Source organism: Gadus macrocephalus, chromosome 9 (assembly GCF_031168955.1).
Source record: "Gadus macrocephalus chromosome 9, ASM3116895v1".
Taxonomy (NCBI): Eukaryota; Metazoa; Chordata; class Actinopteri; order Gadiformes; family Gadidae; genus Gadus; species Gadus macrocephalus.
This window is the reverse complement of record NC_082390.1, coordinates 21,352,234-21,378,068: the sequence shown is the minus strand read 5'-3', so window position 1 is coordinate 21,378,068 and position 25,835 is coordinate 21,352,234. Positions and strand designations below refer to the sequence as shown.

The 25,835-nt window shown below is 45.1% G+C and overlaps 1 protein-coding gene across 1 annotated transcript in view; it reads left to right on the top strand.

Moving 5' to 3' along the window:
• Positions 1-1,341: 1,341 nt before the first annotated feature.
• Positions 1,342-25,835, top strand: part of LOC132464804 (protein inscuteable homolog) — a 27,483-nt gene continuing 2,989 nt past the window's right edge. The window contains exons 1-9 of the mRNA XM_060061410.1: positions 1,342-1,448; positions 11,292-11,664; positions 11,913-11,965; positions 12,057-12,180; positions 12,283-12,396; positions 15,994-16,119; positions 21,430-21,601; positions 22,948-23,126; positions 23,662-23,728. Coding sequence (XP_059917393.1) covers positions 1,387-1,448; positions 11,292-11,664; positions 11,913-11,965; positions 12,057-12,180; positions 12,283-12,396; positions 15,994-16,119; positions 21,430-21,601; positions 22,948-23,126; positions 23,662-23,728 — 1,270 coding nt within the window. The 5' untranslated portion in view covers positions 1,342-1,386. The remainder of the gene's footprint in view (positions 1,449-11,291; positions 11,665-11,912; positions 11,966-12,056; positions 12,181-12,282; positions 12,397-15,993; positions 16,120-21,429; positions 21,602-22,947; positions 23,127-23,661; positions 23,729-25,835) is intronic.

The window sequence follows — 25,835 nt, the reverse complement described above, 5'->3', positions numbered from 1 at the left end:
ATGTAAGCACTTATGGGATACTTGATTATAAGCCTAATAGGACGTTTAATAGTTATTTTAAAGGACATATAATTAGTGGGATCTATCAAAGATTGTTTGGCGAAATACTCATTCTATTCTATTCTCCTCGTAGCTCCTCCTCCTCTCCTCCTAGCTCCCCTATTATTGTCACCTCCTCTCTTCTCTCTTCTCCTGCACTCTACTTTTCTCTTTTATCCCCCCTTTCCTTCACTATCCCCTAGTCAGCTCCTCTTCCTCAACCTCCTCCTCAGCCTCCTCTTCCTCCTCCTCCTCTTGTTCCTCCTTCTCTTCCTCTTTCTCATCCTCCTCCTCTTCCTCCTCCTCTTCCTCTCTAAATCTTACGGATAGTACACAGTGGCCAGGGTCACAGAACAGAGGTGCAGTTGGTTTTCTTCATCTTCCTAAATGGAAATGTACCAGTCAAGCGTTTAAAGGATGACCCCCATCCCATCCATCACAAAATATATAGCATTAGTACGTTACACAAAGAGACATATTGATTACGAAAAGTCAAGCTTGTTACTCTCTGGTGTGTTACTCTCTAGCCTTGTCTTTATTGTGTTTATAGGTTTTAATGTGTGTGTGTGTGTGCGTGCGTGCGTGCGTGCGTGCGTGCGTGCGTGCGTGCGTGCGTGCGTGCGTGCGTGCGTGCGTGCGTGCGTGCGTGCGTGCGTGCGTGCGTGCGTGCGTGCGTGCGTGCGTGCGTGTGTGTCTCTCTCTGTAACTACCTGCTCAGTCTCCTCCCTAGCAGACGTGAGCTATGTGCGTTTAGCGCTGCACCATCACCTAAGAGGATGAGGACGGACGGGCAGTGGGGCGCTCCGCCTGAACAGAGACTCATCTGAGGGGAGACATCAATAAAACAGCAGATAAAGCTGCAGGCACTTAGAGCGTCAGCTGGACTGATCGGGGGCTGGAGGTCTGGCAGCCAGCCAGGGAATTACAAGATAGGAAATATTATTCCACTGGCACAGGGGGGTACAGCTATTTAAAACAGAGAGCTTTATTGATAATTGAATTACTTGGAGGGGAAAAGACAGGACAAGAATAGTGGCTTGGAGGTGGATCAATAGATGTTGGATAGTAGTGCCTGCTATGATGGGAGGGACACTGGTATCTCTGTGTCCTGTGTTTATGCATCATGCAGAGTGGATGCAGATATTTCAAGTTATTTTTCAGTTTTTCCCATATTTTTAACAGTGGTCCATCTTTTTTGACGTAAAACATTGTATCCTTGTTTTAAGACCAAATGAAATGTAGGGGCATCTTGCTCAAAGATGACAACACAATGCTGAAATTGTGTTGATGTTTGTGCGTTGTGTGTTTGTTTCTCTGCAAAGGTGCTGTGTGTTTGGTGAAGAAGACATGGCGGCCTCTCTGAACGACTCCAGACAGAGCCCCTCCATCTCCACCTGTTCTCCCATGAGGTGAGCAGTAAACCCACTCAGAATAACAACTATTGTACATTAAATGTCGTGCTTTTGTGCTCAGGCAGCTTTGAAAGGGATATTGTAAGATATGAGATATAGTTACTTTTTAGCAGACCCAAAACAAAGTACATCTTTCATGCCGTTAATGAGCAGGAAGCGGTTGGGCTTGAACCCAGAGTCTTCTGAGTGCCTTAACGTCCTGATGCAGTGACCTTGAAGAGGAACCAGCTGCCTTATCTTCTTAATGCGACCAACAAACAAAATCCCAAATTATCCAAGTTTCACTTTTTTAAAGAAATTATAATTTTTGTTCCAGACGATTTTCACAACAGGTGTATGAAGCAGTAGCAGGAGCACCACAGTGAGGGTAGCCTCAAGGTGTTTGTGGTGGCTCTCCTCTACAAGTGTTCTGGCTGGAGTGTAGTTAACGATGTCCCCTCCAGCCTCCGGCCCCCCCTACCTCCAAACACACACATTAGGAAGATGATACGTATTATCAATACATACATCATGACCTACGTGTTGTCGCATACAGACACCAGTATTGTACATCAGTAGAGAAGGTGGATAGATGGTTTACAGTGAGTGCACTGAAACATCACCAGCATAGCTCTCATTGCACACACACACCCACCCACCTGCAGATCCCAAGGAAACAAGGTGGTTAACCAATAGCTGCAGTTTAAGGACACTAAATACCCCCCCCCCCCCCCCCCCCCCACACACACATATGGGCGAGCAGACCTTAAGGAAGGCAGAGTTCCATGTGTTCAAGGGTTGAGCAGCCAGATATAACAACCTAGCACATTGCAACTAGAAACGCTTTGGCTAAACATTTGGCAAAACATTTTTTTTTCAGTCTTTGATCGTGCTTCAAAGTTGCCTGATGATAAATCTGGAGATCAGACGGCTGCCCTGAGAGCAGGGCTCTACTTGACATCTGAGTGAGCTCAGTGTTTGATCCTCTTAGCGAACACAACCAACGGGCCAGAGTGCCTGTCTGAGGGGACCCGACCTGACCGATAACATCAGTGGTGACTGTCACTCTCACCAATCACCTGCTGGTGCCTCAACACATAAATGCATTTCAGCGGCTTTTGTGTATTTCAAAAAGTTTCAACTGGAAGACAAAGCGGCCTATGTCTTTAAGGTTTAGGAGTAGCCATTCCATGGTTGCTTTGCAACACTAAAAAGGTGCAGGCTTTGCTTGTGGCTTTGATTAAAAGGCAGTGAAGTTACAGCGTGCAAAGGTTTTTGGTTTGATCGACACCCAAGCTGGTGTTTCACACACTATTCTACTCGATGATGAAGCACAATGACCAAATACAGGCCAGCGGTTTTGGCCTCTTAGGAATGCTAGGGCTGCAGACTCCTTTTTATGAAGGCCAATTCTTGTTAATGAGTCAAGAGGAACAAGAATATTTTTGTTGTGCTCTCCTTCAGCAGATGGACACAATGGCCAGTTGAGAAGAGAGCACATGGGTTCAGATTGGCCACATGACCACACTGACTTCATCCACGTCCATTGATCATTGTGATGACAGGAATATAAACACTTATATTATTTCCAATCTGTGCTCATTGGCTTTCTTTGGCTTTTCTGAATGCCATTCAATCCAAACTCTCTCTCTCACGCTATCTCTCTAGCTCTCCTTATTTGTATCCCGTTTAATGTAAATATCCCACACTGGTCTAGCCTTCTCTGCTAACCTAATTGAAAGCATACACAGTAGAAAGATGCTAGCAGAGAGGATACAAAAATAGGGGCCATGCAGCTTCAAGCTCCCCTTCTCTGTAAATCAAACAGCCTGTGTCCTGAAGCAAGCACATGGCTGACCCAGCAATTGACCTCTGCATGGAGTGGTTGGGGAGTATTTCTCCCCAAAGGGGAATGAAGACACAAACACAAAGAGACCTTTGACAAGGCTTTCCACAGCATGTTCTCTAACCTAAACGATAGAATCTATCATTTATCAATCCAGCTCAAAACAACACACTGGTCCAGTACGGTCGAAGAAACAAGCAAGATGTCATGTATGTCAACCTTCTGTCTGCAAAACAATATGAATGACTTGAAGTGAAAAACGCAATTTTTCAAGATATTTTTGAAACATTTTGAAAACATTTCTAGGGATATGGGTGCTTTATATTTTTCTAATTGTTTAGTTTGTAATTGAATTCAAAGTTCTATATTGTTTGCCGCAGTGGTTGCTATGAAACCACGGAGGCTGCATGTTGTTTGAATCATTGTCGTGATGTGGTTTAGTTTTCTGTGCTGCTGTGTTATTTAATGTAATCTATTGACGATTATTCAATGAAAATGGAGACATAAAAAAAAAACATGTGCTCCCCATGGTGCATACCTAACACTGAAGAAACATCAAGAAATCACCATGACAGGTACAGTACCCCTAATAGTAACACAATACAAATCAAAAAATAGCCCCAACAGTGGTATTCATTTGTAGTAATTTGAGTATCTTGTGAAACAATTTTTTACTTAAAACTGACTTTCGGAAGGGTCTTTGGCAAAGCAATGGTGAACATAAACTTCTAGGAAGCACAACGAAAACACAATAAATGTCATGTGCCTGGCAGAAACATAGAACTTATTTAGCATCTTACTGCATTTGTGCATTTATGCATCTTCATCTAATTCGGTAAACAATTGTCTTTATAATGTTTTACAATGGTAACAGGGTGGGACAGAGACTGTATACAGCTCCTGCATACATTTTAATGTGGCGTCGTCTCTGCGTGCACCTTGTGATTGTAACGCCACATGCCACTAGTTAACTGTCACTCTATTGCGCTCTGCTGCACTGCTGGACCTGTCATACACTCTGCACTGGGCCCTGCTGCGAGCATTCCAGCAGCCTCCATCTGTCTCAGCCATCCTGATGTTGCTTTCATGCAGAGCAGAAAAATAAATGTGCAAGACCGTTGCATTAGATCACAACTAGCACATTAATGAATTAAAAGCAGCTGTGGTCTGACCTGGGCCCTGACCTACGTTGCACACCTGAACCCTAATAAGCTACTGCTCCACCGTGGCGGCTGATTGGCAGCCTGCTCTGCCCTGGAGGTATTTCTTGAGTCTTGGTGCCATGAGCTTGGAGAGCCTGGGAGAGTTGGAGAGTTTCTTCTTTGAGTAGGAGTAAAGGGACAGAGACAATGCTAAATGTTTGTTATATATTAACTTCATTAATAACCATAATAAGGATGTCTAAATCAGGAGCTAGAGTCACCATGGCTTTACTGCTCGACATGCTTGAAAACATAAACACTGCGCACACATAGCACCCAGGTAACGCATGCAACAAAAAGTAGTGCCTTCGTTATGTGGGTATACCACATACATAACAATTCAGCCCTTCAAGCTTTGATGTAACCTGTAAACATCGCAAGGTAAGTACTGTGTTAAATAACTATAACTATAACAGAAATAAGACACTTAATCAATCCTCAAATAGACATCACTTGATTACAACAACAACAAAGGGGTGGTAGCCAGTCATAACTACAAATCAAGTCTCTGAGGTCCTCTGCGATTTCTCTCAGGGTAACGCCTGGGTAGAGAACCAGGTCCAGTGGGACTTGGTTGGGGTTCCGCAGCCCCTGTGGGGTCATCATCAAAGTCCTCTGGTGCTGTAGAAGCAGCCTCCGAGTCTTCACGTGCCATTGACTCCTTAGCCGGGGTGCTGCGAGCCGTTGCCTCCTGTAGCTGGTCAACATGCCTGCGCCAGACCATGTCAGGCCCTACCATGCTTGCATTGTCACTCACCAGTTGTTGAGGCAAACCCGTGCGTGAGAAGAGTGTCCGTAGCATGTCCACAGTTTGAGCAGATGTGGCCTGTTTCACTGTGAATACTTCGGGCCACTTTGAGTGGGCATCCACCACAATGAGGAACATCCGTTCCATAAAGGGTCCTGCATTGTCAAAGTGAATACATTGCCATGGAGTAGTGGGCCACTCCCATGAGTGGAGGGGTGCTGTCTGGGGCTTGCGCTGTATCTGCTGGCACCCACTGCAGGTCTTAGTGAGGCTTTCAACTTGACTGGCTATGCCAGGCCACTAGACGTAGCTTCTAGCAAGGCTTTTCGTCTTTGCTACACCGAGATGCCCTACGTGCAGTGACTCCAGCACTCTTGAACGCAGCTTCGGTGGCACAATGACACACGTGCCCCACATGACACAGCCTTGACACACCGATAGCTGGTCATGACGGCTGGAGTACTCAGGTAGCAGGAGGTAGCCATGAGTTGGCCATCCATTCAACGTCAACTCATATACCTTGGATACTGAGGGATCTCTGTTGGTCTCCTTTCGTATCTGAGCTCTTGTGACAGGAAGCGACTCTAGTTGGGTCAAGTGGAATGTGTCAGCTGGATCAGTCATGTTCCCCAGCGGGTGTGGCTCAAGTGGGAGGCGTGAAAGTCCATGAGCGTTTCCGTACAGTTTTGTCCCTTTAAATTCAATGGTGTAGGTGACAGCACCTATAAACAGAGCCCATCGTTGTAAGCGTGCCGCTGCCATTGCTGGAAAACACTTTTGAGGGTTAAATATTGACACAAGGGGTTGATGGTCTGTGATCAATGTGAAATGCTTTCCGTATAGATATTGGTTAAACTCTTCCTGCGCTGCTTCCAATGTTGAATTTTCCTTGTCAGTATCAGCGTCCTTTTACCTTTGATAAACATCTGTTAAATCAACCTGCAACACAACAGCATGATGACGAGTCCTGACAGCTGCGTAAGGATTCCTCTGTGTCCGGCGTTATGAAGCGTAGCCCCAAAGCTTATGTGGCCCTCCCTCCGCATGTACAGAAACACACTTATGCTTTGTTAGAACGCTACAAAAAAACACATTTTGTGTTGCTTTGTTGGTTTTATCCTCATTCGATTAGAGCCTCTTTCTCACATGAAGTCTTTCCCTGTAATGTCAACATTGCCTGCATGTGTGAATGGGTACAGGGATCGATGTTCTGGGAAATCTGCACCGGCAATTTGCCTGCTCAAGACCACGTAGCATTTCCGGATCAGTGCCGTTACGGCCGTGGTGTGAATAAAAGCACTAACAGTTTCGGGAGAGGCATATCCGATTGACGCAAGATGCTTAGATGTGGAGGGAGACTACAGACCATGTATTTGAATCCACAGCTGCCCATTTTAACGGGTGATTGATAATGATATACAACTTATTCTTTTAATCAGCCCCCTCTTTCAAAAATGGCATGAATCTGGACGGCTTCTGAGATAAGTGAGGTGCTCCTCTCTCCTCCTCTCTGCTCCTCTCTGCTCCTCTCTGCTCCTCTCTGCTCCTCTCTGCTCCCCTCTCCTCCTCTCTCCTCCTCTCTGCTCCTCTCTGCTCCTCAGCATTCCCAACATGGCTGCTCTTCCGAATACACAATCATGGATACACAAGATGCAATGACACAAGAGGATTTCACATGTTGTTTTGTTGCACAACACTTCTCAAAAGAGAATTATGGCCGCAGGCTCCCTGTGGTCCAATTGACCTATCGGACTACATTCACACGGCCTGCCACATTGGAGAGTAGTTAGAGCGAACAACGCAGTTTGTTCCCCAGTGATCGCAATGCCGTCATGTGATTCTGTAGAACGGCGTGGGTTGGTATGGTCCTGCAGAGGTGAGGCCATGTGGGGCTCAATCCACGCTAGGCCAGATTAGAGTGTCAAACTGTTTTTTTTCACTTGCTTCACTGAGAAACATCCTATATCATCATCCAGTTGAAAGGGGAACTACTGTTCATGTGGATGAGTGTCTATCTACCAGCAGCACAGGAGTTGTGTTGGAGTTATAGAAACTCAGAAATTTCTCACCTTCCTCTTCATGTTGTCGCTGAAGCCATCCTCTTCATCTTCCAGTGGTTGCTTTTTTCTTTCACCACCACTCGTTGCGATTCAACTCCACTCACTATAAGCTTCAATCAGTTATTTATTTGATTCACCCTGAAATAAACTAAATTCCCTCTGGAAGAAACATAACATGGAGACATAATGGCAGTGATCCAAACAACATCACTTAAACATTGATTACAGTATTGAGCAATCATTTCAAAACCAAGTAAAAAGCAAAGACGCTGTTTTTAGTTTTGTTTAAGAATTCAATAGAGGCTCCAAAGGTTGTTCATCCAATGAGATCTGACCTCCGGGAGATCAGGTTCATCTGGTTTGTAACTGAGGCTGTCAATGTCTCGCCCCGGCTGCTACACCCCCCCTCTTCTCCACCCTCAATGCTACCACCTCCTCCAGGAGTTGGAGGAGGAGGGGCAGATGGTCGAGGAAGGCCTGCTCGTGACTCCCCCCGCTGCTCCCCAGCCCCCCAGGTGGAGTGGAGCAGGGTGGTCCTCTTCGTCCCCCCCCCCCCTGTGTAATGGCCACCGGTGTAATGTGAGTGAGCGGCGGCCACACAGATATGAGTCATCCTCAGCACAGTGAAGAGGACTGTCTCGCTTTGGAAAACAAACATATTAATACCACACACACATCCTGCCCACCACCACACACACACACGCTCAGCGTCTAGCCTCCTGCCGAAAGGTGAGAGCTTGGTGGCGCTGAAACCAGCCACGTGTTGTTGTTGTGTCGCCATTACAGGGGAATGGTTTGGAATTGGCTACTTCCCAATTCTAATGGCTTGGATTGTTTCTGTTTGAGTATATATCAGGGCATTGGTCTGACCATGTTATGATGAACGGGAGGGAGAGAGACAAAACATTCTATTTTCTTTATTTGTGAATGGTAACAGTGAAATCAAAATAATGCAGTTGAGATGCCTTCATAGTCTTCTCCCCTCTCCCTCCTGGAAACTTAGTATTTGAAGAACGACGGATGATCAACATTTTTTGTTAGTTAGGAGAGTATCTGCTAATTTCAATTTTTTTAATCTAATTGTTCTAATTAACTAATAAATGACCACATTTAAAACACACCATTTACTATGACTACACAAAACACACCATTTAAACTCTTACATTTACATACAATCACATATAAATGGTATGTGTGTATGTTCTGCACATTCCTTAAGGAGTGTGCGTGAATCATGCATCTTGTGAATCTCGTCTGTTTTGTCGCCCTTTGGCGACCTCCTTAGTCCACATCAATTGCCTCGTGTCATCACAGTCAGGGGCTGCGTTGTCTCAGAACAAACCAGCCCTACTTGGAGCCTCTACAAAGGCCCACTCGGGTTAGATCAGCTTTGGGAGGAGATGAAAGACCCAGACTCCTGAAGGAGGCTGCAGTGAGATGGTGAGGTATCGGCTGCCCTGGGTCGATGGAAGAGGCAAACAGGGACTTCCCCCGTCTCCCCTCCACCACCCTCCTTGGACTGTTGAGTGGACCATGAGACTGAGATGTGATTCACCAGGTTCTCCCCATGCACACAGACATCTTTAGTGTCAGCATTCAGTGTGTGGGATGAGGCTTGTTAGTTTGTCATCCCTGGCCTGGCCTGTGCTCGTCTCTAGACTCTACTCTATATACTATACTATCTATATTCTCTCTCTATATAGTCAATGTGCTCTACTCTCTGTTCTGTACTTTCTATCTACTGTACCAGTGTTTCCAACCTCTAGTTTATTCTTGAGAGATACTCATTTACAATCATATACAAATGTAACAATGTTTTGACTGTTTGCATGAGCCTGACTCTATATACTATATTATCTAACTATATCAAGTATATTATCTAACTATATCTAGTATATTATCTAACTATATCTAGTATATTATCTTACTATATCTAGTATATTATCTTACTATATCTAGTATATTATCTAACTATATCTAGTATATTATCTAACTATATCTAGTATATTATCTTACTATATCTAGTATATTATCTTACTATATCTAGTATATTATCTTACTATATCTAGTATATTATCGAACTATATTTAGTATAGTATCTAACTATATCTAGTATATTATCTTACTATATCTAGTATATTATCTTACCATATCTAGTATATTATCTAACTATATCTAGTATATTATCTTACATTATCTAACTATCTCTAGTATATTATCTTACTACATCTAGTATATTATCTTCCTCTATATAGTATATTATCGTGCTCTATATAGTATGTTATCTTCCTTTATCTAGTATATTATCTTACTATATCTAGTATATTATCTAACTATATCTAGTATATTATCTTCCTCTATATAGTATATTATCGTGCTCTATATAGTATGTTATCTCCCTCTATATAGTATATTATGTGCTCTATATAGTATATTATCGTGCTCTATATAGTATGTATACTATATACATAGTAGGTAGTATGTACCTCAAAACCCATCTCTTTAAAAGAGCATTTAGCTAAACTTTCTTTGAGGTTCCCCCTTTTAATAGTTTTTTTTTTTCTCTGAAGCACTTTGAGATTCTTGAATATAAAGTGCATTATAAATAAAATGTATTATTATTATTATGTTATCTTCCTCTATATAGTATATTATCTGCCTCTATATAGTATATTATCGTGCTCTATGTAGTATATTATCTAACTATATATAGTATATTATCGTGCTCTATATAGTATATTATCGTGCTCTATATAGTATGTTATCTTCCTCTGGACTCTAAAGAGGACTCTGACTCACACCAGGTCAGGGGTCAGGAGGAGGGGGCGGGGGGGGGGATGTGTTGGCACTTGGCAGTGAGATGATGTGGTGGAGGAAGGCTCTCTAGCTAACGAGCTGAACGGCAGCGGTTATTGGTCCGTGATCGACCTCCATGCATCATTGATCTAAGGGCCAGTGATTCATCGATGAACGGCCGCTGGCTAATTGACGCCCAGCTCACTGGGTGATACGAGACAGAGTCAGCCTCACTGGGTGGCGTGTTAAGAGAGTCAGCCTCACTGGGTGATAAGAGACAGAGTCAGCCTCACTGGGTGTTAAGAGACAGAGTCAGCCTCACTGGGTGTTAAGAGACAGAGTCAGCCTCACTGGGTGATAAGACAGAGTCAGCCTCACTGGGTGTTAAGAGACAGAGTCAGCCTCACTGGGTGATAAGAGACAGAATCAGCCTCACTGGGTGATAAGAGACAGAGTCAGCCTCACTGGGTGATAAGAGACAGAGTCAGCCTCACTGGGTGATAAGAGACAGAGTCAGCCTCACTGGGTGATAAGAGACAGAGTCAGCCTCACTGGGTGATAAGAGACAGAGTCAGCCTCACTGGGTGATAAGAGACAGAGTCAGCCTCACTGGGTGATAAGAGACAGAGTCAGCCTCACTGGGTGTTAAGAGAGAGTCAGCCTCACTGGGTGATAAGAGACAGAGTCAGCCTCACTGGGTGATAAGAGACAGAGTCAGCCTCACTGGGTGTTAAGAGACAAAGTCAGCCTCACTGGGTGATAAGAGACAGAGTCAGCCTCACTGGGTGATAAGAGACAGAGTCAGCCTCACTGGGTGGCGTGTTCAGAGACAGAGTCAGCCTCACTGCGTGTTCAGAGATAGAGTCAGTGTGAGATCTCTTGTGACTCTCTGTTTTGGCCATCACGAACAATTGACATTTTGAAATTATTACTTTGAGTTACTTCCACTCAATGTTAGCATGTAATTACATTGGAAGTTGTATGGAGTCTTTATTCAGCAGCAGAAATGTTAACACTTACAGCTGTAGAGAGAAAGACGGATGGAGCGACGTGCAGTCATCATTGTGGATACTGACAGATAGGCTGACAGACGGAGAAGCAGGGAGGTCTGAGACAGACAGACAGACAGACAGACAGACAGACAGGGGGAGAGGAGCTCAACGATCATAAGACATGTGTCCCTGCTGTGTGTCTTCGGGCGGTGAGCAGCAGAGTCAAGGCCCTCCAGGTGGACTCGGTGCAGCGGTGGATGGAGGACCTGCGCCACATGACGGAGGTGGAGTGCATGTGCGTGCTGCAGGCCAAGCACATCGGGGCGGAGGAGGAGGGCGGCCACCAGGGGGAGCTGATCGTGGCGTCGGCGCTGGGGGCGGGCGGCGAGCACGTGGTGACCCGGAACAACCTGCAGTCGCTGCTGCGCCGCGCCCTGGTGGTCAGCACCGAGCTGGGCAAGATGTTCCAGAGGCTGGAGAAGGGCCGCTGGCAGAGGGTGCACAGCACGGCCGTGCGCGCCAACTGCCACGTGCGCTCGCTGGTGCAGGAGTACGGGGCGGCGCGGAGCACGCCCCCTGAGATGCAGAAGGTAGCTGGGGGGGGGGGGGGGGTTGGGGATTTTGTAAAGCCAATAGGCTCAGATCAGGCCAATACTAGAACTAACAAACACTCACATTAGTACCAAGGGTGGTCAATGTGAGTGTACTGTAAATATCCAAATTGGGAGAACATTGATATCCCATCTGATTGTAAGGAGATGTACTGATCTTTCCCTTGCAGATGCAGCGCATTCTGGACAATGTACTAATTTGCTCCTTTTTACCCTTTCTGTTGCAGTATGAAAAAAGTCTACTAGAAAAGTGCATGGAGCTCACCAACATCACAGAGAGGTACAGGCTTGAGGAACACAGCATGTCGTACTGCTAGAAGGAGGTTTTCATGAATGAGACTCTGTACACCTCTGCTCTGCTGGCCGCGCAGGTGCCTGCACACCGACGACGAGTTCTTCCTCAAGTCCATGAGAGAAGCTATCCATGAGATTCTCACTAACGTCAGCGATTCGTTCAGCAACATGATTGACATGGCACTGGCCAATGAAATCCAGGTATGTGTCCCATGCAAGTCACGTTGAATGTCATTTGTGTTTGAGGAGTGCTTATGAATACACATGCCTCGCCTTCAAATCTTACTTCAAACCATGTGCCAGGTGTTGATCAAACAGGTGGAGTCGTCGGACAGTGTGTACACTATCAGCAGCGCCATCAGTAACCTGCTGTCCCTGACACAGGACGGACCACAGCTGTGCAGCATCATCGCCAAGGTGACACTACATTCCTACAAGTCCCAGCATGCACTTTGAAACGTAAAGAAATAAGCACATTTGTTATGCCACCAGTGGTCACAGAACAAACACCAGAATGCATAAAGGTAGACACCTCATCATCTTCCTCCTGGTACTCTGATATCCGGAACCTTTTCTTGTCCCAGCATGCAGCTGGTCAGCTGAACCGAGGGCTTTCAGCTGGACAGGCTCAGATTGGACTGATGAGGAATCAGTGATTTACTGTAATCTAAAATGTTACAATCCCAACGACCTTATTTCCCTGTCGCTCTTTATTGATCATTTGAGCTTTTTAAACCATTACACCTTTTATCTTGTATCTGTACAACTCTCTATCTACAGATAACGCATCACAGCCCAGACAGGAAGTCTCAAACCGCCATTAGCTCTCCGCTCAAATCCTGGACGCTCTTGATTAGACTAGTTCTGATGGCTAACACATGGACAGAAAGACACAAAGACACAAATGCACCGTGCCAGCTGACACACACACACACACACACACACACACACACACACACACACACACACATGCACACAAACACACACACACATACACACACACACCAGTCACTCACTCCCACACACTCACACACACACGCACATTGCTTATCGTACTTAGAAATGAAACACACATTACACTATAATACAATGATGATGATGAATAAGTTATAACACAATAATAAAAGTAACACACACGCACATCCACAAGCCTCCCTTGTCTGAGGATCTGGGCTGTCAGAACCATTGGGGGTAAAGATCTCTCAGCATTCCGACCCTTTATTACACAGCTCCACCAGCCCCCATCCGCCATGATGACCTGGCTCACCTAACCATGGTCATGATCAGCAGAATCATCCTCAGTCTACTCACAATAATGTGGTGGATCTGTAATGTCCCAATTACACCTTTAAACATAAAGAACGGAAGCAACAAAAATCACTGAAGCCATGAGAAATGGCTGTCCAACTAAAATGCTGCATGAAATGCATGACATTAAACTGAATTACAGAATGTGTTTAAACAAAGCTGTAAAATCAAATAGGCTGGTATAAATGGAAAATTATTAGCTAATTTATTTGATCACAATACTTGATGAGCAGAATGAAGGCATGGGAATGAAGAGCTTTTCAGAGCTTGTAGCAACAGGAATATTCATTTTCATATATAATTGTACTTATACCAATATTTGATTGAATGAATCAATATTTTTTTTAGAATCAGATTGGTTCATTGTTCAGGACTTGGTTTTTATGATTGTTAAAAAAATAAAATAACGCTGAGATGAATCAGATTAATTCCTATGAGATGTTTTAACCCTTCTCGGATGTATAAAAGTTGTAAATGTTATCTCAATACATTTGCTGAACCTGTATGAACAGAAGACTGTTGCACCCAGGAAACGCACACACGCATACGCGCACACACACAAACACTACTTACTACGGACCATTTGGACCCGGCTCGGTTATTCTTAGAAGAAAACAAATGATGTTATATTCCGGGATAGTAGATGATTTAATACATTCATACTGAAATTAATAAAGCAGAACTGAAGAACACACACACACACACACACACACACACACACACACACACACACACACACACACACACACACACACACACACACACACACACACACACACACACACACACACACACACACACACACACGCACGCACACACACACACACACACACACACACACACACACTTCATGGTGTTATCTTATTTCTCTTTCTAATTAAGCTTTTCCTGAATTTTTGACAAACCGACTAAGGATAAATGTACTCGCTCTGCTAAATGCACCCCGTGGCCTAACCTCTCCAAACCTTTACCTGGTAACCACACCCAGCAAGCCTCAGATCTGACAGATTATAAAAACAGACCTCATCACCAAACGGACAAACTATCATTTCAGCCGCATTCTCCTCCACTGCCAACCAAACCAAATTTGCATCATAGAAAAACAAAAAATTTGTTCAACTGGTTGGTCCTGAGGGAAATGGGCACTCTGTCAGTGGTGGTGTATGTGGTGCACAGCGCTGGCTACCTGACGGTGTCGGCTACAGGGGATCTCAGGGGGGGCGATGAGCTCCAAGGGCACGGTGAACAGCCACTCCACTCTCCTGACGACACTGGAGCTTGTTAGGATAATGGCCATAGTTACAGCCTGCGCCTTCCTCCACATCATTTCGCGGCATCGCACAGTAAATGGGATTCAATACCTGCTGCTGCAAGTGTTTTGTTTGCAGATGGCGTCTGTCTGAGCCATGCGCTGCGGCGGGCAGTTCTTGTTTGGTTTTTTTTCACACAAAATGAAATAACCGCTGGGACATTATTCATTTCCCTTTGTTTAGTTCCTGAGTGTTTTCCACCAATAAAATATTAGCAGAAATGTCCTGTTTTTTTGTCGTCTGACGACATGGACTGTGACGCAAATCCTTCGATAGCTGCCCAATTTGGCCTCCACGTGACGAGCTGCCGGGTCCGTTGGTAATTCCCCTGCTCTGCTTCTATCCAGCATTCCGCTGGACTTCCTGGGACCTCTTTGAATTGTGCAATTTGGCCCACCATGCTGGCGTAATATAATACTGTGTGTGATTTACCTCAATGAGCCCCAGAGTGGACTGGAGAAACACGCCACATGGTTTTTCTTGTGGGCATTTTATTCTGATGCCGCGCTGCGTGTGAAGAACCTCATAACTACTCCATAGTCTGTCAACTGGACTCGTTAGGGTCCGTGGTCAAAGCAATTTCTGTTCCTATTGGTCGGATGTTTCGACTCGTAATGTTTGGGAATGTAGCCCGTTGTCAGCCAACAGCTTTTTATGTTATGCTCCAATCAGAGAGTTGATGGGATCCAGGCTGTCAGAAAGCTGCCTAATCCTAGATTAGATTGCTTGTCGCTTATCTAAAGAATACGTATATTTTCTTTATTAGAAAGGTAAGAAATTAACAAATTGGATTAATACACTTTGCATAACTCATTTGGTACCTATTTCTGCTCTCGTGAAGGCTAAAACCATCCAATCGGTCCCAGGCGGTCTGAAGCCTATCCGAACGATGTCTGTCTTCCTGCATTACACTCCTGGTTAGAGAAGCATTAGCAATGGCTTTGATCCACTGTGATGTGTGCAACCTTTCATGACCCTTCAACCTGTAGTGTATCTTAAGGCTGTGGGTGTGGACCCTGTAGTGTTGGAAGCAGCTCCTCTTGTTACCTCTGGGCCAATCAAACCAGGTATCTAGCTGTCCAACCACCACGACTAGGACAAAGTTCACGTTGGGACACAATATTCATGTCATTTTACCACAAGCTGGCTGAAACAACTCAAACCACACCCTGTTGACATGGAAACATAAAATGTGCTGACCAGGCCATGAGGAACAGGAAACATACTGAACCTGGCCTCACGAATGACACATGTGATCATCTGATCATCAGAACTACTTTAACTCTTGTGACTGCTATACATTATTTCATGATTGTTCAATCCCAGATACACCAACAGCCTTCTACCTGTAGATCCAGACGCTGTTGTGATCCTGAAGCTCTGCTCTGTTCCTCAGGAGGGAGCGGTGGTGGCCTTGTTCAAGATCTGTCGCCAGGACTGCTTCAGCGACCTGTACGCCCACGCCCTGAGGACTGTGGCGTCCATCTGCTGCGTGGAAGAGGGCATCAAACAACTGGACAAGGTGGAGCCTCTGCACACACACTCACACACAGGCACACACACACACGCAGACACGCACAAACACACACACACACTCACACACAGGCACACACACGCAGCAGGCACGCACACACGCAGGCATGCACAAACACACACACACACACACACACACACACACACACACATACATATATATGTATATATATATATATATATACACACACACACACACACATACATATGTATATATATATATATATATATATATATATACACACACATACACACACACACAATGAAGGCAATTGCGTCATTACAGATTGACAGAAATATCCCCACTGCTGCTCCACGGTCCAGCGGTTGTGTTTTGGTTGGTGAATAGCATCTGAAACGCTGCCAATTATCCAAGTGGATAAACCCCCCCCCCCACCCCACCCCCCCTAAAAAGTGGGGCTGGATTTAGCCCGGCGTTCCCAGGAGGGGCCGTCAGGAAGGTGTGTGTTGTGAGCCGCTCACCGGCGCTCGCTCATCCTTGAGAACACACCTGGCTCTGCTGCGGAGCGGCTCTGAGCGGAGCGGCTCTACTGCGAGCGGCTCTGAGCGGAGCGGCTCTGAGCGGAGCGGCTCTACTGTGGAGCAGCTCTGAGCGGAGCGGCTCTACTGGGAGCGGCTCTGAGCGGAGCGGCTCTACTGGGAGCGGCTCTGAGCGGAGCGGCTCTACTGGGAGCGGCTCTGAGCGGAGCGGCTCTACTGGGAGCGGTACTGTTAGGACTGGTACTGTAGGACTGGTACTGTTAAGACTGGTACTGTTAGGACTGGTACTCTTGGGACTGGTACTGTTAGAGCTGGCACTGTTAGGACTGGTACTGTTAGGACTTGTACTGTTAGGCTGGACATCACACTGGTACTGTTTAGGACTGGTGCTGTTAGGACTGGTACTGTTGGGATTGGTACTGTTAGGACTGGTACTGTTAGGACTGGTACTGTTAGGACTGGTACTGTTAAGACTGGTACTGTTAGGACTGGTACTCTTGGGACTGGTACTGTTAGGACTGTACTGTTAGGACTGTTACTGTTAAGACTGGTACTGTTAGGACTAGTACTCTTGGGACTGGTACTGTTAGGACTGGTACTGTTAGGACTGGTACTGTTAGGACTGGTACTGTTAGGACTGGTACTCTTGGGACTGGTACTGTTAGGACTGGTACTCTTGGGACTGGTACTGTTAGGACTGTACTGTTAGGACTGGTACTGTTAGGACTGTGCTGTTAGGACTGGTACTGTTAGGCTGATGATTACAGGACCGGTACTGTTAGGACTGGTACTGTTAGGACTGGTACTCTTGGGACTGGTACTGTCAGGACTGGTACTGTTGGGAGTGGTACTGGCCCTCATTTATCAAACGAACGTAGAAATGAGCGCAAATCTGAACGCATGATTCATCTTACGATAGGACCCACGTGAGATTTACGAAACCTTCGTATCACACCAATCCCAGCGTACGAAGGATCTTGGTGTTGATAAATACGGCGGCTGAGATCGATCGTAATTAACGTAACACGCCCATATAAAAGCACGTCTTCAGAAGTCTCGCCCCTAACTTTTACGACATGGAGAAACGTCCAACGGTAAAATAGAGGAATTTTTCCGAGACCCAAATGGAGACGCTCGGGTCACTGGTGGATGCGAACCGTCTGGTTTTATTTGGTAGCCTATAGCTGGCATTAAAGGCCAGCAAAAGAATGCTATATGGAAGGAAATAACTGTTGCAGTGAATAGTGTTTCCAATGTTCGTCGGGCTACGGAAGAGGTTTGTTAATTAAATTAATTAAATAATAAATTAAATGTACAACTTCTGTTATCCAGCTTAAAACATTTCACATATGCAAATGCAAATGCAAATGCAAATGCAAACAATAGCATATATATATGCTATTGTTTGCATTCCGTTAAAGTTATTTAATTCCGAATAAGGTGAAGAAGAAATGGTCCGACATGAAGCTCAGCACCAAAAAAATCGTGTTGCGGCTGTGAAGCCGGCCAAGCAAGAAACGGGAGGAGGCCGGTGCAGTGCGACTGCAGCGTAACTCCCCGAGATTACTCTGACCATGTAGTGCGCCCTGATGTAGACGATGCCCAACGTTGCTATTTTGGAAAATAAAAGAATCGTGCGTGCCCCCAGGCCATCGGGCTACCATGTTCAGGATTGACATTCTGGCGTCGCAAATAATCGGAACATTAACTGAATGGTAGCTTTTGCGGTTGATGTACGCGTAATCATTAATATATGGTTCATACGCACATGGGTACAATCAACCGCACCAATCACATTTGGAAACCTAGCAATAGCATACAAATCCCGTTTGATTCCAGTTTGCTGATCGTTATTATATGGGAATTTAATATAACGTTCGGAGAGGGACATTATAGCTGCAACTGCTGGCATGGTTCGGCTAATACTTGGCTGGGAAATAGCAGACCTGTCCCCGATCTCCCGCTGCAAGATCCCGGTGGCCAAAAATCCCAAGGTAGAGCAAACCTGCACAGGTATTGCGTTTGATCGCCTAGTTTATTGCCTTAACTGTGGCTCCAAAGCATTGCATAGCTCCATCAGGAGATGCCTTGGGAGACGAAAACGACTCAAGAGCCATTCATCGCCCTCCTTAAAAAAATCGGCGCGGTCTCGAAAAACTCTCTCGTCTGTGCGTTGAGGTCCTTAACAGAGCCAGATCTGCCATCGCTGAGACACGACCACCTATTTGGCAAAGCTCCTGTTAATATAGACAGCTGAATAAACATTTCACCTGTCACATTCTAATTATTTTCATAGCAATACTGTTTTTAATTAGGCCTGACTTGATTGTAATTGTTTGAACGGCTGGGCTAATTCCAATTTATTTAGTAATTAATACAGATGTTGAACATGGGCTACTTGTGCTGCACTATTCATCATTGAAATACCCGTATGTTGCGCCAAAAAAACTTGCGTACACGAGCTCAGACCTGACGTGAGATTTCATCGCAGCCTGCGCTCACGTTCAAATTGATAAATGCCAAGCTCAACGTTGAAATGAGCGTACGTCCATTTTACGCACGTTTTCTGTCGTACGCTCGTTTGATAAATGAGGGCCACTGTGAGGACTGGTACTTTGTACTTTATACATGTAATAAAGTTGGTTTATCCTGCATTTCATTTCATTCTAATATGAATAATATCAGCCTTTTGCAAAATGTATTGCAGTCTTGTGGGTAAAAATCAAGCATTGCAAATATCAATATTAATTTGGCTATTTAATGAATAATCAACAATATCGGCCTAATTATTTAAACACGTCGTCAAGCATGACAAACATTTTCTCCTTCTCTATCTCATGCTTTGAGAAGCTATCATTATTGACTGTGAGACACGTGGACTCAGCAGAACAGACACATGTTAATGAACAGATGAAATAGTCACTTGATGTTCTAATTGTCGATGGTAAAAGTGAGAACAAGAGAAGGAACTGAATATCCGTCACTATTCCTCTGTGACGCGACAAAAGTTGGAGAAAGACAAATAGATTCACAATGCTGAGAAAGAGAAGAGATTGAAAGCGAGAAGGTTTGGAGGAGTTTCTGACAGGGTGCTGGAGTGTGTAGGTTGTGCTGAAGGGGGGAGAGTGGATGGTTCCACGTCAGCAGGTCGCTCCTCTGCTGACGGAGACAGGAACAGGGAGACGGTCCTGAAGCTGACGCTGTGGTGCTGTAGAGAGACAGGAAAAAGGGAGACGGTCCTGAAGCTGACGCTGTGGTGCTGAGGAGAGACCAGCCTATAAAGTTGTTTAATTGTGTTATTGTTGTTCAGCCTACTGTGACGATAAACCATCGTTCAAACGACCATTGTCCTCTCACCTGACCTTTGCTAAACAACGGATCTATTATTTTGTTAATACACACTTTATAATTGTAGCTGAATCAAAAGGGCTACATTGTGGACCTACACATTGATGTTAAAAGCACATGGATGTTAACACTACATAGATGCTAACACTACGTTGTAAGAGATGTGACGGTTTTCTGAGTTCAGACCGTGTAGCTCCGCGGCTCTGCAGAGCAGCGCCCTTAGAGTCTGGTTGGGCAACGCTGCCCTCTAGTGCCGCGTTGCCCAACCACCGCGCCGAACATCTCCTGCGCTGTATCACCAACTATCCTGCTGAGATCCGGAACACCCCGAGGCCAGCACACTCAATGTTTTATATGTGTTTTATGTCTGTGATGTCAACCAATCAGAGACATTATATGGGTTGGTTTTCCAGCTCTTTCATCTTGAACAGTTCAAACATGATACATGTAGGATGTTGGATGTGGTGTGGGGGCTTTGACTGGATCCAGTCTAAAGAGACTGAATTAATGTGATAAATTGGAGAGGAGGGGGGAGCCATCATATCAGAGGGCCTTGTGTTCAACCCGCAAGGATTAATGTGGCGCTGAAGTCTCACCTCCGCTGACACCTGCAGCGCTTAACCCACCTTCTTGTCAGAGTCAGTGGAGCAGGTATGACCAGACCACGACCAAGCCTGTCTCAGGGTCTGTAGGTCCAGGCCTGTCTCAGGGTCTGTAGGTCCAATAGTTATAGTATTGTTTGTTTTTTGGATCCATACACTAGACCTTCTGCTCAAATGGTTCAGGTTTGGGGAACAGGGGGAACTCCAGGATTAAAAGCTCCTCAAAGCGGATCAATTTCCTGTTGGAATACAGACCAACAGTAAAGAAAACAGGAAGACGAACACATGTGAACAACAAGGCCTGAAACTAATACAGGCAAGAAGACGATTGAGATCCGGGCAGAAACAGGGAAGAGTTGAATAGAAGTAGAATCACAGGTTCCACACATGGAACAGGGCAGGATGGGGACACTATTGGGCCATGTTTAAATTGGCACTACATAGCACACTTATTCAGGGTTAAGTATGTGGAGATTCAGACACTCTCACGCAACAGAAAGTAGAATTGGTCATAAAAAACGAGCCGATACAAATTCATGCAAACACGGCGACAGCTGTTTGCATGAATAACCCATATGTATGTTCTTGAAATTAAATTGCAGCAAGTGATGCACACATATGCATCCTACATGCTCACACACCTGCAGGACCTCACTCACACACACACAAACACACACCCACCCACGCACGAACACACACACGCACGCACACACACACACACAAAAAACACAGGTGCGCACACGCAAACGCACATAAATTCAAAGATAAACACACACACAGGCAAAGATAAACACACACACAAACACACCACACACACACACAGTAACATTGTGTCTGTGTGTGTTCAGGTGGATGGAATCTTGTGTCTGGCTGACATCCTGACAGAGGAGAACAGCGATGAGGCGGCGAGGGCGGAGGCAGCAGCGGTCGTGGCTCAGATCACCTCCCCCCACCACACCTCCACCCAGCACCTGGCCAGTTTCCTGGAGAGCATGCATGACATCGTCACCGCACTCATCAGTACGGAACATCAGCCATCACATGACAGGATGCACCGTGAAATTTCACACCTTCGCATGACATGACACACCATCACATGACATGATGCACCATCACATGACATGACGCACTGTGACATGACATGATGCAACGTGACATGACACACCATCACATGACAGGATGCACCGTGACATTTCACACCTTCACATGACATGACACACCATCACATGATATGATGCACCATCACATGACATGACGCACTGTGACATGACATGATGCAACGTGACATGACACACCATCACATGACAGGATACACCGTGACATTTCACACCTTCACATGACATGACGCACCATCACATGACATGATGCGCCATCACATGACATGATGCACTGTGACATGACATGATGCAACATGACATGACACACCATCACATGACATGACGCACCCTGACATGACATATTGCACCGTGACATGACGTGACACACCCTGACATGACATATCGCACCGTGACATGACATGACGCACCGTGACATGACACACCATCAGATGACGTATCGCACTGTGACATGACATGACGCACCGTGACATGACATACCATCACATAACATGATGCACCGTGACATGACATATTGCACCGTGACATGACATGACGCACCGTGACATGACACACCATCACATGACATGACGCAAGGTCACATGACATATCGCACCGTGCAATGACATGACGCACCGTGACATGACTGATGCACCATCACATGACACACCATCACATGACATATCGCACCGTGACATGACATGACGCACCGTGACATGACACACCATCACATGACATGACGCACCGTGACATGACATGACGCACCGTGACATGACATGACGCACCGTGACATGACATGACGCACCGTGACATGACATGACGCACCGTGACATGACACACCATCACGTGACATGACATGATGCAACGTGACATGACATGACGCACCGTGACATGACACACCATCACGTGACATGACGCACCGTGACATGACATGACGCGCCGTGACATGACATGACGCACCGTGACATGACATGATGCACCATCACATGACATGATGCACCGTGACATGACACAACATCACATGACATGATGCACCGTGACATGACACAACATCACGTGACATGACACAACATCACAATGCATGACGCATAGAGATATAATGCACCAGGACATGACGAAACGTAGCAGGACATGAACTTGGCCATAGATTGACCGCCTTGGACGGACTACTCCATCTCCGTAGACATTACAGATGTTGAATGCTTCAATAATGAGCACATGGGAAGCTTGGTGGGTGCTGCCTGTGTGTAGATAACAAATGTTTGTTCTCAGAGCTGTGTGCCACGGCGTCCTGTGGCGAGGTGTTCCTGCTGGCGTCGGCCGCCCTTGCCAACATCACCTTCTTCGACAGCATGGCCTGTGAGATCCTGCTGCAGCTCAACGCCGTGCAGATCCTGCTGGGGGCCTGCAGCGACCGGCAGCGTGTGGACACACCCTACTCCAAAGACCAGGTGGGAGGGGACCCTACTAGACCAGGTGGCCCCTCCTAGACCAGGTGGGAGGGGACCCTACTAGACGACCAGGTGGACCCTCCTAGACCAGGTGGGAGGGGACCCTACGGGACCAGGTGGGAGGGGACCCTACTAGACCAGGTGGACCCTCCTAGACCAGGTGGGAGGGGACCCTACTGGACCAGGTGGGAGGGGACCCTACTGGACCAGGTGGGAGGGGACGCTACTGGACCAGGAGGGAGGGGACACTACTGGACCAGGTGCGGGAGGGGATCCTACTGGACCAGGTGCTAGGGGACGGAGCGGAGAATGGGAGGAGGGAAGGAGGGAGGGAGGGAAGGAGGGAGGGAGGGAGATTGAGGGAAAGGAGAAGATAGATTGATGGGAAGGAGATAAAAAAAAAGTTGGTGGGGACAATAAGAAGACAAGATAGACGGGCACAATTCTGATCATTATATATTTTTTATTTAGTTTGATAGTTATAATGTCTTATATTATTGATCACACTATTAGTATTTTTTTTATCATCCATAAGGTGGTGACCATCTTGGCAAACCTTTCTGTTTTGGGGCAGACGGCACCTGAAGTTCTTCAAGAGAAAGGTTTGTTTTAATTCATTTGAAGTGGAAAGATCACAGCGCAATTGCCTCATCCAAAAGGATCATCCACCACGTTTATCACACATGCGTTATTTCAGAGGTGGCCATTTGTGCTTTAAGCCCCATGGTGGCAGCAGTGAGCTATGTTTCATGCTAAGACACTCGAACTATATTTTAAGGTTATATTTTCTTTTTCTTTTCTGTGTATTTTCTGTCAATAGATTTTGTACTGAAATATTCAATAACATTTTTAGATTTAGACTTAATAAATATTATTTTACAATTCTCTAAATCTATAGTGAGATCCTACTATTTGTAATAAATTATTTAAATGCAAACGTTTCGACTTTATTTTCCACACAACTCCTTTTATGTTCTCCAACCTTCTTCACAATGAACAGAAATGAATGAAGACATTTTCTGTGTAGATTTCCAGGTGTGATTCAAGCAAACTGTCTACGCTACTTCAGATTAAACTAGTACAATTAAGTTGTCATTTTACTACATTTATTTATATGGCTCTAGTTTATATAAAAACATTACTCTGTCAGACTAGTCCCTAAGTTACACTTATATGTATATCAGATAGTACATTTTACCTATACTTGTTTGTGTCGATACTTCAAGAGGTTACATTTAGTCTCTTGTGACAAGGCTTGGTTTAGATTGTTCCCTTTTTCCAAGTGCTTTGCTCTTCAAACACGTTTAATTCCTCTATTTAAGTTAAGCTGAATAGTAGTCACAGTAAAATATATAATCAGGCCTCTTCCATGTCTGTCAGAACACACAGTAAACCTACACAGTAAAGGTCCATATCCACCGCCAGAGGAACATCCTTAATTTGAACCCTCAAAACCCTCCTTTTTAAGACTTTCACCACATCATCTCCTTCCCTTCTCTCCCTTCTCTTCTCTCCTTTTTTTCTATCTTTTTACTAATGTACGTTCTTAATGAATTATTTTAGATTTTTTCCACCCTGTAAGGCGCGTTTGAGTCTTTAGAAAGACGCTATATTAATCAAATATATCATTAAAATGTTCAGAATAGCTTGGAATCGCGTGCTTCTTTTCAGATTTTTTAAATATTTTATACTTTTTAAGATATTCTACTTTTAAAATAGGCTACTATCTTTTTTAACATGGGAGTCAATAGGAGTCAACCATTTATCTTAATTCAAACCATTTAACAAATCGACACACTTAATTGTATCTTCAATAATATCTAAACGGAATTTCGATATCATTTAAACTCAGAATCACTGTTTTAGTTTCATACCGGCTTCGTTTTCAGCTGTTGGCATTTAAGACGTCTGCCTATTCTGACACTCCTACTTCGTACCTCAATCATTTTTCAACTGTTTACCTTCGTTCAAACCATTAAACAAATCTACACACTTGTATCTTCAATAATATCCTAACGGAATTTTGATATCATTTCAACTTTATTCAGAATCCCAGTTGTAGTTTCATACCGGCTTCGTTTTCTCTTTGATCTACTTTGAATCTGGAGTGTGAGGACGTTCAGCAGTGTTGCCAGATTCGGCGGTTTTTCCCCCTCCATTGTGCTACTTTTAATCACGCACCGGCTCACTATTCTCTTGAAGACACACACACACGCAGGCACGCACGCGGGCACACGCACGCGGGCACGCACGCACACACACACACACACACACACACACACACACACACACACACACACACACACACACACACACACACACACACACACACACACACACACACACACACACACACACACACACACACACACACGCCAGCAGTCCAGGGCAATACATTTTACCTTTCAGAATCTTCAGTTCAATTCATTTTACATTTCTGCATTTTTAGCAATGTTTTGCGCTTTTCATTCAGCTGTCACTTTATTTGTTTTCCAACCGTAAACATTCCATTTAGACTTTTGAACTTTTCTTTAAATCCCTTCACTTGATTTAAGCCGTTTAACGTTTCTTTATGTCTTAATCTATGTGGCTTTATTAAAAAATATTTTCAACCTCACTTTGTACTACAGCCCTCACTGCATTTTCTGCAGGAAATGCATTTTCTAGTTCTTCTGCTTATTATTATTATTATCATGGCGGCTTAGTGCC